A 13,278-nucleotide genomic window follows, 5' to 3' on the forward strand; every position below is an offset into this window, starting at 1 on the left:
GTGAACACCACCTCTGGTGTGAATCTTCAATTCTAACTCTTCAAACATGCATGTATATGTGAAATGTATGTCTCTTACGCCTTTCTCCTCCCTCCTCACACATCAAAGCAGATATTATTACTCTTCATTGCCCCCAAATAGTCCAACTTGTGAAAGAAAAAAAAATTGCTGCCAAAAAGACTTGAATTCAAAATCCAAAGAACTAGATAACCTCACACTATTATTTAACATCTGCAAACCTTAATAACACCTCTGTCAATCGTCAGGGTTAAAAATTTCAGTGGATCATGAGAAAACACACCTACATTACGAATACTTCCCCACATAAAACACATCCATGTGACGGCCATGCTACTGGGCTTACCTGGACATGCATCCCTCGAGGGACAGTCTGGCTTTGAATCCAAGAATGCACCTTGGCTAGCTCTTCCTTCTGCCCAGGAGAAAAGTGGGGCTGTTGCGATCTCAGGCTTTCCAATTTTTCTAGATCTTCTTTTAGCACAACTTCCGTAACCCTGGAAACAAACAACAACACCTCTTCACCATTCTGAATAAGGCACAGCTTCTCTTTTCTTCTAGAGAAAAGCTCTCCAACTTGTGTGTTGTCTTGAAATGCAGAGCCCCGCTTCGTTTTATCTCACAATGAGACACGTCTCTTTAGCCTGGATCTGCGCATGTGCGGCACTAGCACTGTGATCCTTGCTTTAAGAAATCATTTGCTGCTTGACTTCAAACAAGTAAATCTCAAAACGTATTTTTCTAAGGGTATGTATAAAACAGTTTAAAATCCTTTTGTATTTCATGTTAAATTTATAACATTAGAAAACAACCAAAGTCTCTTTTAAAATGCTTTCTTACCTCTCCGGCACCTGATACGTCATCAGAACGCACTCCGGCGTTTGTGCTATCATTTTCCAGATGGGATCCTCAGCTAAACTGGGAAAGGCATTTTTTTTCTGTATCTCCTGAGATTGCTGCCCATTTTCAGAGACTTCAGAAGAGTCATCACTACTAGTGAAGTATATGCAGCTACCACTGCTTCCTGTAAAATCAACGACAGATGAAAAGACCAGTTTCCAAGACTGTGGCAGCTGGCTGACACTTCCTCACCACCCAGCCCATTAAGTGTCCCAGCCACAGCTGCTCTGGAAGCAGCTAGGCAGTTTCTGAGCAAACTAACCATACCCTTAGCACATGCCTGAAATTCAGTCCTAGGAATTTACTCAAGGGAAATGGAAGTATATGCCCACAGAAGGACTTAGTACCATTACTGATCCCAGTCCCAGACCAGGTGAATGGACATGAGGGAACTCCACACGGTGGCCAGAGGAACTGCCCCCACACAAGGAAGGCTCTCAACAGCATCATTCTCAGAGAAGCCTAAAGTGAACGGCTACATGCCATCTGATCCAAAGTATGTGAAACTAGAGCAAAAGCAAAATTAAAGTGGCAAATCAATGATTTGCCAGGAGCCTGAGGGACCAGGGCAGGAAATGCCTGAAGAGTCACAGAAGAACTTTCTAGAGTGATGGAAAGGTTCTGGTGATTGTAGAAGTGGTTACACAAGTATGCACATCTGTGGGAATTCCTGTTCGTGTACTTAAAACTAGTTGATTTTATTGTTTGTAAATATACCCCAAGAAAGTCTATAAAAAGAAAAAAAGGGGAAAAAACTTTATCTCTACACCAGTGCCCAAATCAGATGGCCTCAACACAGCAATCTTGGGACATGAGTCTGAAGAACTGGGGTCCCAGATCCACTACCTGAGGCTGCAGAACCAGTTCCAGACGGAGTCACCTTGTGGGGTAGGGCTGTGGAGAGGTCACTAGCCGCAGAACTGCTCCTGCTGCCACAGCCATCTGGAACACAGTGCTGGAGAGGAGGGACAGGAGAAGACGCACTTTAACCCTCCAAGCACCACAGACCCGGAGGGCCTTCACTTCACGTTAAGCAGTGCGAACTGTACACATATCGCGAGAGAAAGACTCAGCCTGTCCCTGAGAACACATCCGAGTTTCTCCGTACAGTGTGGGAGGTGCCCACTTAGAGAGCATCCACAGCACCGCCAGCCACTCTCCAGCGTCACGTCATTTCTGTCATTCGGCAGACGTGCATCCTGAGCATTCCATGTGTTCTGAGCACCGTGCCAAACTCTAGGCATATGGCAGAGGGTGAAAGAAGCCCAACTGCCCAGAGCTGTGCACAGGGGAAAGGGCATACGATCCTTGGAACAGGCTGAGTTTTCCATTCTCTTCGTAAGGAAACAAAGGCAAAGAAAGGTTCAATAAGTCGTCTAAGCTTACCCCCAACGAGCGACAGAGTGTGGTTTGAACCCAGGTCCTATTCCCTCGCCCAGACCCCACTCAACATGACATGGGGCCTTGCTTTAGATTTTTAGCAAGTGCACTGGTTCCAGGCTCTCAAAGGTGAGCCCACGACCTCAATTTTGATGACCATGTTGTGAACACATGTTCAAAGAAGGGTATTATGCCTTGAAGGGAAGAAGACCAAAGAAAAATGTGTAAACATTCACTTGTCTTGGATTCTACACCTAAATACAGGAATGTCACGGTTCCAAAGTTTACTCTGATAATACATAAATCACATAATGCCTAGGCAAAGTATTTGAAAAGTTAAAGGAAAATGTATAAACAGGAACTTACAAGCTGCCTGGTTTTTGATGACAAAAGTACCTCCTATTTCTTACATCAACATCTGTTGTCCTACACATATGCATGGAAATTCATATCCTGCTATATGGCCTGTTCCCATGTCCCAGATCACAACCTCAGTTATAAGAAAATACTTTTTACAGGCAATAAACACATTAAGTTTAATACCTGGATATCAAATTTTAAAGGGTGGAGGGAACCTGGTTCACACAGAAAACTTGGAAGGTAGAGCTTTAGTAAAGATGCCTCTTTAAGCATCTGAGGACCAGGACAGAGGGGATTCCTCCAGTCCTGCTCCCCACGTGGGGACAGGAGGCTCACTAGGCCACGTGGAGTAAGGCTTAGCCTTGGCCACAGACATAACACAGGCCACAAAGCCAGACAGCCGGCATCACTTACATCCAGGGCCTCGGTAGATGCAGGCGCTTCCTCCTGGAGCAGGTCCAACTGCAGGGGCGAGCTGCTCCGAGAACCAAGGAATGGATGCCCTTCCTTTTGCCTCTCCCAGTTTTCCTCCTTTGTCCTGCTGCTGCTGACGAAAGAAAGTGGTTCCAGGTTTGGAGCCATTGCTGACACTGAGGGTGGGATTTCAGAAGAGTCTGTGGCCCCCAATAACAGATATGGAGAGAAGGATGGTGACCACAGAGAACAGATGGAGGGATCGTGCAGGAAAAAGGTCAAAGTGTCCATGTGTGAGGAAGGAAGAGCTGGCAGGTGCTGCAGGCCACTATACACAGGCAGCCTCGGTGGACATTCAGGTGCAGCTCCCCAGGCTGGCAGGGGAAAAGCTGGGAGCAGGTAAGAGGCCTGGCCAGGAACCATCACGGAAGCTGGGCAGCCCAGGCCTGAGGCGCAGGCAGAAGAGGCGGTGGAAGGGCACCAGGGTGGCACGTCCTGAAGCGGCCCCTGGGAACCGAAGTCGTCACTGGAGCTGCTACTGTCCAAGGACACTGGCAGCTTCTTTCGTTTGTGCTTCCTCTTCCTGCACCCCGCTGACCTGGTGTGTCTGGAAGTAGAATCTCCTGGGAGGATAAAGATGGAGGCATATTACAGAAAACTAAAATGAAAAAAGAAGAATGCCATTTACAGGTGATTGTCAGATTACTTAGGAATAAACACTTACCAATAGTAACTACATGTACTACAGAGATGGCGAAAAGTAGTTCTAAAAGATGAACAAAGTTCTGGGTAAAATCTATTACTAGAAAATAAGCTCATTTTAGCATCTCTTAAACAGTTTCCTATGGAATCAATAGGTCGGATTCCATGAGAGGTAAAATACTGGCAGGGGGGTTCACTTCAGCATCTCTCCTTCAGGCACAGTCCCTACAGCTCATGCCATCTCTTGGAAGTTGGCCTTCCACATCCACAGGTTCCACATCAGTGGATTCAACAAAACACAGACCAAAAATATTCAGAAAAAAATGTCCATGTGTACTGAAAATGTACGGGCTCACCTTCCTCGTCAGCATTCCCTAAACAATGCAGTAAAGTAACCACTGACGTCGTCTGAGGCATTACGTAACTAAGGGATGAGAATGTGGCAGGTGTGGGCAACCCTGTGCCCCCCCCCCACCGTCTCAGGCCTGGGCACCTGTGTGGCGGGGACCTGCCAGGTGGGTCCTGGAGCCCATCCCTTGGTAACACTGAGGGACAATGGCACTGGTATGATTTTCATCAGCTAGAGGGACAAGTTCAATACATATTTTAAGTGTAACTACCCTGGACACAGGAGTCTCTGGCCTTGCTTCTGCTTTCTCGCTGAAGATAGCAGCTGTAGGGTGATGCCAGGATCCTTTCCCGGAACCTGTCCACATAGTCCTGCTCCTCCCTCTGCGTGTGGGCTGACAGAGCGGCGGTTGTGAGCCCTACGTGTCTGAGTTCTTCTGCAGTGAAAGGACCTGGCTGGGTGTTCAGGCTCCAGGGTTCACATCGTAGGGCGGCATCTTCTGTTGAGGTAAAACGAGACAGATTCAAATGCAGTTCCTGTCGATTATTTCTATTCGTCCATTTATTACTTTAAGTAGCCTCTGAACAATTTTTTACACACATTATTACAACTGCTAGAATATAAAAAACGTCACCAGGCTAGCACAATAATTCTTATTTTTCTTTATAAACAAAAAAAGAGTTGTGATAATCAGTGCACGTTTAATTCTTGATTTTTATCGTAAATGCTTTATTGCCCTAAATGATTTAAAACATTTTATCTTTGTATTTATGTTTCAACAGGTAATATATGCAGGTGGTTAGAAAGCCACTAAGTGTTACAAAGGCAGTCAGCACGCCCGCCCTGTCCGCTACCTGCCTGGTTCCCACCCGCTCCCCCTCAGGAAAGCGGAACTTGGTATCTCCCAGCTTCGTCATGCACACTGAGCAAGTGAGTCTCAAGGACAACCTCCCCGCTGCGGTGAGTTGCATGGCACTTCTTCCCCACAGGGTGCCCTGAAGAACTCCATCAGCAGTCGCCCTGTGTTGGCACGCTGCACGGACGCCATCTTGGGTGCCATCCACAGGGGAGCACTCCCCAAAATTACTTCTTCCAAGGAAGGACTTCGCGGTGGCACTGTGGCGGAATCCCCAGCAGCCTCCGGGGCTGTGTGGGTCCAGTGGCCTTGGTGGGCTCAGCCCATGCCCTCCACAAGCGGGCCCTACCTGGTCTGAATCAGCTCCCAGACAGGGCTTCTGCTCTGGCGAAGATAGTAATGGGGACCAGATTTACCTTCCTGCCCGAAACCATGACAACGAATGAACCATATGAGACAACAGGCTTCGAGGCCGACCTCTAGCACGAAGGACACTAACCCCGAAGACAGGAAACAGGGAGGTGAGCCCAGGACTGGCCCCGCTCACTGCCTGGAGGGGAGGGGAAGGTGGAGAGACCAGTGAGAACTAGGGGCCAGCGTTTTCAGGAGAGGAGCTGACATCAGTGGCAGGGAGAGAGGGTCCCTGAGAAGCCAGCCCCCAGGCAGCGGGGGGAGCACTCATCAGTGCAGCCATGTGTGAAAGGCGGCCCCTGAGACAGGAGGGGAAGATGACTAATGACCACAGATCAGCACTCCCTCCCAGCAGTCAGACCAGAAAACCCTGTGATTCATGAGGCAGGGGACAAAGGCCTCAGAAAGACCCTCTCTTGGCAGCAGAGAAAAATCAGGCCCGGACCACACATGCTCTGGTCCTGCCTAACAAACTGTGAAAGCAAAACTTGAAAGGATCAGTCTGGCCAGGTAACTTACCTGGGTCCCAAAACAAAGCTAAAGAATATTCAGGGAAAAACAAAAATATCTGGGCCCTATGTATAGTATCTGGTATCCCCTCAAACATCCTCTCAGAAGGCATTCGAAGAAGCAAGAAGATACAACCCATAACAGGAAGACACTGAGAAGCAGCCTACAATCTGCAGGGACAGAATAGAAGACTCAAGGTAACCTTGAGCAACCCACGGCTGCAGGATTAAGACTAATCATGAAGCTGCAGAGTCAGACACCCCTGCTGCACAGGGCTCGATGAATTTTTTCATCTTTTCAGGGAACCAACTTCTAGCTTTCACTTAATCTAATGCTGTTTTCTATTTTGTTGACTTCGGCTTTTATCTTTGTTTCTTCCTTCCTCCTACTGTGGGTTTACTCTGCTCTTCTTTTTCATATGAAGGAATTTTGGATCACCGATTTGAGATCTTTCTTCTGTTGATTAGCATTTAAAGCTACTGATCTTACAAGCTGTCCTGTAGCTGTGCTGCACACATGTCAGTGTGCTATATACACTTCCGTTGTTGATTGTGAACTATTTTCTAACTCCCTTGTAATTCATCTTTTAATCATGATGTAGATATGTGCTCTTTAATTTCCACACTTTTGGGTTTCAGGATCTTATTATTGACTTTTAATTTAATTCACTCTACCCAGAAAGCACAGTGTATTTCATGGACCCTTTCACATCTGGCACTTGCATTACAGCCCACGTTTTATAGGTCACTGAGCACCCTGAGTCCTTGAACGTGTGTAATGTGGTTAGTGGGCACCAGTTCTCGGCAGATCAGCTCGGGTGAGGTGGCTGGCATGTCATTAGCTCACCTATTTCTCTGCTCCTGCTTTTGCCCGGACAGTTGGTCAGTTGCAGAGAGGGTGCTAGGTGCTCTCACTCGGACCACCAGAGGCGCTTCTCTAACCCTACCCTCAGCTCTCCCTTGGTGCAGGCTGCCACACCACTGCAGGGGCCTGTCCTGGCCCTATGCGAGCACCCCAGGCTTCCTCTGCCCACTGCCCCAATGGCACCTTGCCCATTCCTTTACTGCCCACGCACCCACGTTTGTTTCAATTGTGAACTGGTGACGGCACTGTGGGTGGGACGCACTTGGGAGCTGATCTCTATCTGCTCTGACAATCTCTGCCTCTTTCTTGTGGCACTTAGTCTATTAAGTTGTCACTGATAATAATTATAGTTAAAGTTATTATTTGATTATGTGCTTGATTTTTCTTTTCCTGCCCTTCTTTTGGATGTGATCATTTTAAAAAATCTCAATTTACAGATAGGCAGCTGGGCACAGTGGCACACACCTGTAATCCCAGCTACTCAGAAGGCTGAGGCAGGAGGACTACAAATTTGAGGTCAGCCTTGGAAACTTAGTGAGACCGTCTTTTAAAAAAAAAAAAAAAGGAGAAAAGGACTGGGACGCAGCTCAGTGGTACTATGCCCTGGGTTCAATCCCCAATACTAGAAAAAAAGAACATGGATTGATTTTTTACCTCATCTCTGTATCTCACATTCCATCTTAACTGGCCCCTGGTGGGAATGGCTCTTAGGGACCACTTTGATTCTCACTCTGCCACTTGTGGGCCACAGGACTCTGGGAAAGCTAGCCTACTTCGCTGGTGATGTCTGTGTGTGGCAAGGAAACACGTGTGATCGTGGCCCTCAGAGCCAGTGCATTACTAGAGTCAGCACAGGAGCTGCAAGAGACAGACACCAGTCTAAAAACACACAAGCTGGCTGCTTGCTCTCCTTAGACAGCAGTGTGGCCTCGTACTCACTGAGACTGGCAGTGAATGCCCCCAAGACTGAGGAGAGAAGGTGCAGAAGAGGCTCAGCACTTGCTGGCAAGCCTCCAGGGAGACCAGCAAGGACAAACTAGGGTACCTAAAAACCCAGAGTAACAGACCTGTCACCATGTCATCTACCAAGCCATTATGAGCCATCAGGTCAAGAGAACAGGAGGGAGAAGAGAATAGAAAGAACAAGATCAGAATAATTCACCCAGTAATTAGTTGTTAAAGGAGTTTTAAATACACTATTCATGAATTCCAGACCAACACAAAGATGTGTACGTAGTGACATGTTTCAAGGTGTGAGATGGACGAAGTGAAATTCAACGAAGTGACGTGACACAGTGCCACCCAGCAAGCACTGTGCTAACAGCGAAGCCTGAGGGGGCAGACCAAGCATAAGCGCGTCGACTGCTCCCATCAGCAATCGGCCAGGACACAACCTAAGACACTCCCCCAAACAAACACCATGGCGCTCAAAACCGCCTTGGCTGAATTAAAGGAAGGGCGACTGTCCACAACTCAGAAGCTAGAATTAAGCACACGGCTGCAACAGCTTGTTTCTCTCAGTGAAGGTAAAGGTGGCACCTGGCTCTGGGGGCGGGACGTGGACGATGGTGCTGCTGTAGCTGCACTGGCTGGTGCCCGACCCCAGGCTCAGCGCTGCAGTGGTCAGGGTTCGAGCCGCGCCTGCTTCAGCTGTGGTGGGCCGTCCGTTTGGGGGCACTTTCGGTTTAGATATGGCGGGGATCTGCGCGACAGCTGGTGAGACACGAGAAAGCAACAGTGAAAAGAAAGCTCCCAGCAGGAAGTTTGCCTTAGAGAGGAAAAGAGCTCACCCAGCCGGTGACCACCCACAAACCAGCTCCTGGCAGTAGAAAGGGGCGTGAAACTAGGGCGTGTGATCACAGTGGGGAAGGAAGGGCAGGAAGGCAGGCGCGGAGCGGGAGGCGGGAGGCGGGAGGGTGCCCGGGAGAGCCCTGGAGGTGGCCACCTGGCAGCGTGTGGGGGTCATCGGCCTGGGGGGCCCACTTCTCCTCCTCTGGGGCCGAGGATGGCGTGTCTGTGCAGGATGCGCACTTCCTTTTCAGAGCTGGGACGTGGTAGCTCCTCAGGTACCTGCAACGACAGAAGCGGACCACAACTTCTCGCCTGTCCCCTGGCTGCACCATCCCACCTCTGCATCTCTCGTGCCACATGTTTGGGACACTGTTTTCTTCTCTGAGGTCCTCCCGACTGCCCGGCTGGACCATGGTGGTGACCGCTCCTTCACAGTGGAGTTGGGCTGACCTTCCATGCTACACCACTTAGCTCTGATAAGCTCAGGCTCATCTCCCTGCCATCTCACGGATCCCAGGGGAAGACCGAGTCTCCCGACACACACTCCGTGACAATGCAGCCCACCGTGAACTGCACGCACTGGGCAGCCTATAAATAACTACTAACTCAGAGTATGCAATCAAGTCTGCACAGCTGTTGGAAATTCCGTGAAGGTTTCACAGGGACAACGTACGCTTCTGGAAAAAACGAACATGTCATTAGAGCGGTCTCACACCTGATGACGCCATCGATACAGTTCATCTGCTGATACGATGGGCTATGCCGGGCCTTCCTCATGTCCTCCCCTGACTCAGTGTGCATGCTTCTCTTTTTCAGTGTCTGGGAGAAGGAAGAGATCTTCTGTTCACCTGAAAGAGAAGGGAAGCATGTGCACTTAAAATACTGAGCGTGCAGTTAAGACGGTCAGCAAAACTAAACCATGGCACTTTTATGACGTATGTGATTATGCACCTAGAATATTGTGCAGCTATTAAAATGAGCTCTGATCTAAACGGACTGACAGAAAGATATTAGTGATACATAACGATGTGAGTGAAGTAAGGTGCGGAGCACATTACACCAGAATGGTAACACAGGCCTTTGATAAATGACGGTGAAAAGGTTTCAGACAAGAATCATCAATGACCTGAGGTGAAAGGCCGACTGGGAGCTGCCCGATGCCAAGGGGGTGACATCTTGCAGGGGGTCAGACGCCTGCACACTGCACAGGGGCACGGCCGGACACTGTGCTTCTCATGGGCAGCACTGCTTGGGGACCCGTGACTGACCGGCAGAACTCGTCTGTGCGTCCAAGACAGGAGCCACTAGCACCACCACATGCAGCTACCCAGCACCTGAAACGTGGCCACAGCAACTGACGGAAACCAAATTTTCACTGTATTTGTCCGAATTTAAGTTGCCACCTATGGCTGGTGGCTACCACATGGCATGGTGCAGGGGCAGAGAGAGGACAAAAGGTCTCAGGCCTGAGCACTGAGACGTAAACATGCTGTAGAGGACGAGCCCATAAAGGAGACCAAAACAGCCAGGGAGACAAGACCCCTGCCAACCACAGGGTCACGGGAACCAAGAACGGAAGTGAGTTCCAGGAGGAGCGGATGACCTGCATCAGGCCCTGTCCAGAGGTCATGTCACTGCTGCTACCGCTAGCAAAGGCCATGCTCACTGGCCTGGACAGCTTCCCTGTCTTCAGAGCCACTCTGGAAAAATGGCCACCTGTGTACCTCACTCGTTCTGACTCTGAAGTAACCATAGACTTAAGAGTTGCAAAGCCAGTACAGCGTTCCCACCTACCTGACCATCACACCTGTGCACGCCATCAGCAAATACCCAAAACACAGAAGGCGACAAAGACACAACGGTCAACTGTAGGACAGACCTCACTGGCAACGTCTGACTTTTCAGAACCTCACGCCAAGTCCAGTGGCTGCGTCTTGGCCGCTGCTGTGGCAGCCCTCAGCCTTCGCTACTCACCTGTCATTGATCACCAAGCACTCTTGGTTTCTGCTTTGTTTGCTGGGTTACGATCCAATGCTATCATCATGTACTTTGTGCTCCAAATATTCCAGTTTGAGCCACTGGCAGCTCTTTCAAATTGTCCTCTGTGCCCTTCTGACACGTCACTCTTCTTTATTCTATTTTGAGGAAAACTTACTTCCTTTCTGGCCTTGGTTCCTTTTGTTAGAAAAACATTTAGAAACCAAGAGCTGGGTGCCACGTGTGTCCTTTCTTGTGGGTCCTCCCAACGGTCAGAACTGGGGAGTGTGTCTGCATACTGCTGCTTTCTGTCCATCTGCTTGTCCATCCATTAGACAAAATGCCCCCGCGTTCTCCTAGCCCTGTCTCTAGGCCAGCACTACCACGGCGGTCACCCCAGCACTCCTTTTCCACTACCTGAAACGTCTACGATGGTGGAGTACACTTATCCTTATTTACACCGTCTTCGCCCATTCTGTTTAACCCTAGTTTACATACAAATCAGCTTCAGAACCGCACTGGTAGCCGGGCAGAGTGGCACACACCTATAATCCCAGTGGCTCAGAAGGCTGAGGCAGGAGGATTGCAAGTTCAAAGTCAGCCTCTGCAACTCAGTGAGGCCCTAAGCAACTTAGTGAGACCGTGTCTCAAAGTAAAAAATATAAATAGGGCTGGGGATGTGGTTCAGTGGTTAAGGGCCCTGAGTTCAATCCCCGGTAACCACCCCCTGAAAAAGAACTGCTCTAATGAGAAACAAGTCAACCCGAGTCCAGCGTGTGTGACATCAGAGTTTCCTGTTCAGCCCTGGAGTATCCACGTACAATGGTTTTTTCCAAAGCTACCCAGCTCCTTTCTTCCCACTTCCTTCCCGTGTGCTAATGCCATTCATCCGAAACACAGCTGATCCGTCACAGCCTGCACGGCAACCTGGGTTCTCCCTGCATTCTGGGGTGGGGTCTCTATCGGTCTTCGCCAACTGACGAGAGCTGCCCAGTGACCAACAGGTCGCCTCTGTCCCTCAGGACTCCCAGAGCTGTGTGAGAGCTGCCCAGTGACCAACAGGACGCCTGTGTCCCTCAGGACTCCCAGAGCTGTGTGAGAGCTGCCCAGTGACCAACAGGTTGTCTCTGTCCCTCAGGACTCCCAGAACTGTGTAGAGCTGCCCAGTGACCAACAGGTCGCCTCTGTCCCTCAGGACTCCCAGAACTGTGTAGAGCTGCCCAGTGACCAACAGGTCGCCTCTGTCCCTCAGGACTCCCAGAGCTGTGTGAGAGCTGCCCAGTGACCAACAGGACGCCTCTGTCCCTCAGGACTCCCAGAGCTGTGTGAGAGTTGCCCAGTGACCAACCGGTTGCCTCTGTCCCTCAGGACTCCCAGAGCTGTGTGAGAGCTGCCCAGTGACCAACCGGTTGCCTCTGTCCCTCAGGACTCCCAGAGCTGTGTGAGAGCTGCCCAGTGACCAACAGGACGCCTCTGTCCCTCAGGACTCCCAGAGCTGTGTGAGAGCTGCCCAGTGACCAACCAGTCGCCTCTGTCCCTCGGTCTCCCAGTGCTGTGCCCTCTGCAGCGCCCCCCTCCCCTGCTCCTAGCCTGTGTACCTTGCCTGCAGTTTCACTTTCTGTGATCTCCGTTCCCACAGCTGACTGCAGTCTCCGGGGAACTCAGAAAGTTCCAGAAATAAGAGTCCCAAGAGCTGAGTGTGCACTGTTCTGAGTAGTGTGATACAGTCGACGGCCCTGCTCCTCCCATGTGACGTGATTCATGACTGTCTGGCATACCCACACTGTATATGCTCAGTGACCCAGGACACCAGAAGTAGATGATCTTCCTCCTGAGTTCCACGGGAAGGTCGGCCCTGGACTCCTACGGTGTCAGTGTCCGTGTGGCTGCTGCATACACCAGGTCCGCGCCTCTTCACTGTGCAGTAGTATTCCACTGTGTGCGTGTATTACAGTCATTCATGCATTTGCTTGTAGGGGACGCACCCTAGTGGCGGCTGCACCCTCGTGGCAACCTCCTCATATGTGGCACTGCCTGATCCACCAACAGTTTACCTGGACTTCTTTGTACTGCCACTCTCCCCCAGAAACTGAAAAATGTGTTCTTACCCAGCAACTCCCTGATTGGCCTGCTCATCTCCACCCGCTACTGTCAGAGATTGGTTAGCAGCAGTTCCTGAACGTGATCAGCTGGTGCCTGCCATTTAGTCCTATGGGACTCTCCCCTGCGTGAATCCCCTGTGCCTTGCTAATTGGACCTTTAAGCTAATTGGTCCCCACCTAGCCCCCACCCTACATAAAAGCTGTGTGACTTCCTCAATAAACGAGTTCCTGCTGTGCTTCGTGCACTGACAGACCTCCCGGCTCTGGTGGGTTTCCATTGCCGCCGACACTCATCATCCTGCTCGGCCCCATATTCTCCTCAGGTGGGCCCTGAGGAGGTACATCGGACCTTGTTGCTCGTCAGGGAGCAACAACTGGTCCCCGGTGGGAGGATCATGAAGTTGCTGACAGGTCAATCGAACTGTGGGTGAGTGTACTCCCATAAAATATGGGACAGTCCAATTCCAAGTCTGACCACTCCCTTTTCTAACCCTTTCCGGGCTTCTTCAGCCCCTCCTCCACCCTATCCAGATACAAAACTTATCTTGAGCACAGGGCCACTCCCTGCCCCTGCCTCTGAAGCATGTCACCTCTTTTCAGTGAATGCTAACCCAGCAGGTAATAAGCCTGCTATCTGGTACCCC

At 50.2% G+C, this 13,278-nt stretch overlaps 1 protein-coding gene across 5 annotated transcripts in view; it reads right to left on the reverse strand.

The window, feature by feature from the left end:
* Per3 (period circadian regulator 3) overlaps positions 1-13,278 on the reverse strand; it is a 56,590-nt gene that overhangs the window by 5,939 nt on the left and 37,373 nt on the right. For all 5 annotated transcript variants that reach the window (XM_047541304.1, XM_047541331.1, XM_047541297.1 and 2 more), the window contains 8 exons: positions 9,271-9,403; positions 8,710-8,834; positions 8,304-8,477; positions 4,395-4,622; positions 3,073-3,695; positions 1,765-1,873; positions 859-1,042; positions 365-515 (listed from right to left, as the gene is read on the reverse strand). In XM_047541304.1, coding sequence (XP_047397260.1) covers positions 365-515; positions 859-1,042; positions 1,765-1,873; positions 3,073-3,695; positions 4,395-4,622; positions 8,304-8,477; positions 8,710-8,834; positions 9,271-9,403 — 1,727 coding nt within the window. The remainder of the gene's footprint in view (positions 1-364; positions 516-858; positions 1,043-1,764; positions 1,874-3,072; positions 3,696-4,394; positions 4,623-8,303; positions 8,478-8,709; positions 8,835-9,270; positions 9,404-13,278) is intronic.

This window comes from Sciurus carolinensis, chromosome 1 (assembly GCF_902686445.1).
Source record: "Sciurus carolinensis chromosome 1, mSciCar1.2, whole genome shotgun sequence".
In the NCBI taxonomy this organism is placed as follows: Eukaryota; Metazoa; Chordata; class Mammalia; order Rodentia; family Sciuridae; genus Sciurus; species Sciurus carolinensis.